The sequence below is a fragment of the Austrofundulus limnaeus genome, unplaced genomic scaffold (genome assembly GCF_001266775.1).
Source record: "Austrofundulus limnaeus strain Quisiro unplaced genomic scaffold, Austrofundulus_limnaeus-1.0 Scaffold337, whole genome shotgun sequence".
Taxonomy (NCBI): domain Eukaryota; kingdom Metazoa; phylum Chordata; class Actinopteri; order Cyprinodontiformes; family Rivulidae; genus Austrofundulus; species Austrofundulus limnaeus.
In genome coordinates, this window is record NW_013952739.1 from 159,449 (window position 1) to 162,891 (window position 3,443).

Genomic DNA, 3,443 nt, shown 5'->3' on the forward strand with positions numbered 1-3,443 from the left:
ACACACACACACACACACACACACACACACGCACACGCACACACAAAAAACTGAATCCTGATAAAAAGGATTAAATAAAATACATTATATAAAAGACAACTGAGACAGGGGTGGGGGTGAGGTTAGGCATCTTGTTCCTGAGTGCTGGTAGGTTGGAGATAGATCCTTCATCAGTCTACTCATTAGTAATGAGGATGTTGCTCCAGTCTACATTCCAACCCTCACCTGAGGTCAGGAGTAGGTCTGTCACGATAGTCAATAACTCAATTAATTGTATGCTAAATAAATTTTGAGGTAGATAAAGAAAACGAGGACGATAATTTTCATTTGCCTGCTTGTTTGTTCACTTCGTCTCTCCCTCTCTATGCTCCGGTGCACAGAGTGCTCAACGGACCCCCACCACCACCACCACCTGTTTTCTTAGTGTCGGGAGGAGGGAAGTCTTGCGTTAGGTATTGCCAGGTGCGCGGTCTCGTACCTCTTTAGCATGAGAACTTCTAGCAAAAACAAACTGAAGAAACGCTGTTGAGATTCTGAAGAATGGAGATGGAACTGGTTTTAAAGCTGAACGCGACCATTGAATTGGGAGCACCTGGGTTCAAACCCAATGACCGTGGTGAAACACTAACCTGTGCGGGCCGGTATGCCAAATTTGTTGTAAAAAAAAAAAAGGCAACTAAAAGTAGCAATATTACAAACTTGCATCTGCATGTAAAACATAATCATCCAATATAGTTTTCCCAGCCGGGAAAAAAAAAAAAAAAAAAAACTGACGGGTCGTCTCAGTGTTCCCGACAGTCTACAATATTCAACCGACAAGCAACATACAAAACGGGAAGTGAAGTTGTGCACACTCACAGACAGCATAGTTCGCTTCATCTCTAGAGAGAGGCTGCTCTTTAATATTGGTTTTTATTTTTTTTTTGCCTGTTTTGCTTGTCAGGGCCTGATGATTATTATTTTTTGAAGAATATTTTGTTTACAAAAGTGGGATGCTGTTGACCTCAACCTGTGATGTCGTCGGAAGGTGGAAGGAAATCTTCTGACCTTCTCAACCCCACCTTCTCTAAGTCTTCTATGGAGAAAACAGAGTCTGAGGAGTTTGGGGCTGGGCTGTCCATAACTGGAGCTGAGGTCGCTGAGGTAGTTAAAAAGGTCCACAGCAGCAGGGCTCCAGGGGTGGATGAGGTCCGCCCTGATTTCCTCCAGGCTCTGGATGTTGTGGGGCTGCCCTGGTCGACACGCCTTTGCAACATCGTGGACATCGGGGGCAGTGCCACTGGATTGGCAGACTGGGGTGGTGGTTTCTCTCTTTAAAAAGGGGGACCTGATGGTGTGTTCCAATTACAGGGGCATCACTCTCCTTAGCCGCTCTTATTTTGAAAATACGAAAGTGCTTGTTCCTTTTCCTGTTGGTGCGATGTGATCTTTGCAGATTGACTGCGGAGCAGCTCCAGCATCCGGCAAAAATAGGATCAAATCTAATTTTGTTGGATCGCCGTCAGCTCACTGTCGCCCTGCACCGCTGTGCGGAGCCAGTGTAAATACTCTCATTGATTATGGATATTTATTTGCTGCGAAGGTCGGAGCGGAGCCACATCTAGTGTAAATTAGGGGGTAATAGTTCAGAAAAAGGCAGCTGACATGATTCGTAGGGGGCCAGGGCTTGGCCTCAGAGCCAGGAGAAGCTCTGTCATCCAGGAAAGAGCTACTGCTCCTCTGGAACTAAAAAGGAGTCAGCTGATCAGGACCTGGACGTTCCCACTGAACAGAGAGACCCCAGGGCAGACCTAGAACGGGCGCGACCCACTCTGGGGACACTGGCAGGTGGGGAGTTTGACTGAGGCGGTACACCTGTGAAACAGTAACGCAGGTGTTTTAAGGCGAGCTCAGGGAGGACAGAAACCTCTAGTAGAGCAGAAAGGCAAAGGCTTGCTTGATCTTGATTTTCAGTATGAAATCCTCTCTGGTCTAGGAACAACATGTGGACCCCCAGGAGGAGCTGGAGAGGGTCTCTGAGGAGAGGGAGGTCTGGGTTTCTCTCCTGGACCTGACTAAAGGTGAGTGAATGCAGACTGATTCAAAGTAAAATCCAACAAACCTTCTCTGGAAGGAAACTTGGATAGAACTGTGTTTTCAGACTGAAGATCTTTGCTGCTGCTGAAAAAAAAATAAAAATAAAATCATTAAAACACCTGAAGTTAGAGGAAAAACCTGTTCCTTACAGGAACAACAAAAAATATCATTAAAAGACTGCAGTCAGCGTTTTTACCTGAGGACTTGATGTCCTGGAGAGTTGACCTCACCTGAATCCTGAAGGTCAGAAGATAAAAACTGAGCAGGTGAGATCAACAGGTGTGGATTTTATTTAACAATAAAACAGATTTTACCTAGCTCTACGCATCTACAGGAGGGCTCAGATCTAACATGAGGGGTGGAGCTAACATGTACCTGAGACAGGAGGGAGAGGTGGAGCTAACATATCTGAAGGCTGGAGGGGAAGAGTAGGGTTGGGCAATATTGGCAAAAAAATTAATCACGATTAATTGTGGTATTTAGCCGATAATGATTAATTTGACAATTAATCCCCTGGAGTCCCTGGACACCCTTATGTCCTGGTCACATGACTAATTTAGTGGGAAAGATTTGCTCATCATAAAAATCAGTTCCAAACTGCGTCAAAATTACAGACTTCAGGCTACACATCTAATTTTAAATTGTATTGATAGATAAATTACAGAACTTTATTTTAACGTTTGTCATATTTGAAGCAGAGAGAAGCAGCGAGCGAGCGGACTCTGCCTGGTGGCATTAATCGTATTAATCGTCAAGTGCCAAAAAGTAATTGATTGTTTTTCTGACGATTAATTGCACACGATACGATTATGCCCAACCCTAGGGTGGAGCTAAGATATCTGAAGGCTGGAGGGGTGGAGCTAAGATATCTGAAGGCTGGAGGGGTGGAGCTAACATATCTGAAGGCTGGAGGGGTGGAGCTAACATATCTGAAGGCTGGAGGGGTGGAGCTAACATATCTGAAAGCTGGAGGGGTGGAGCTAACATATCTGAAGACTGGAGGGGTGGAGCTAACATATCTGAAAGCTGGAGGGGTGGAGCTAACATATCTGACGACTGGAGGAGTGGAGCTAACATATCTGAAGGCTGGAGGGGTGGAGCTAACATATCTGAACGCTGGAGGGGTGGAGCTAACATATCTGAAGGCTGAAGGGGTGGAGCTAACATATCTGAAAGCTGGAGGGGTGGAGCTAACATATCTGAAAGCTGAAGGGGTGGAGCTAACATCTCAAAGCTGAAGGGGTGGAGCTAACATCTGAAAGCTGGAGGGGTGGAGCTAACATGTACCTGAAGGCTGGAGGGGTGGAGCTAACATGTACCTGAAGGCTGGAGGGGTGGAGCTAACATGTACCTGAAGGCTGGAGGGG

At 45.9% G+C, this 3,443-nt stretch overlaps 1 protein-coding gene and 1 long non-coding RNA gene across 2 annotated transcripts in view; one reads left to right on the plus strand and one right to left on the minus strand.

Annotated features, from left to right (window-relative positions):
• Positions 1-2,313, minus strand: part of e2f6 (E2F transcription factor 6) — a gene marked incomplete at its 5' end in the record, with an annotated part of 11,636 nt that extends 9,323 nt beyond the window's left edge. The window contains 2 exon segments of the mRNA XM_014022638.1: positions 2,102-2,160; positions 2,273-2,313. Of these exon segments, the coding sequence (XP_013878092.1) occupies positions 2,102-2,160; positions 2,273-2,313 (100 nt within the window).
• LOC106527673 (uncharacterized) overlaps positions 14-3,443 on the plus strand; it is a 16,805-nt gene continuing 13,375 nt past the window's right edge. Inside the window, exon 1 of the long non-coding RNA XR_001311416.1 lies at positions 14-2,060. This is a non-coding gene — a long non-coding RNA (uncharacterized LOC106527673). The remainder of the gene's footprint in view (positions 2,061-3,443) is intronic.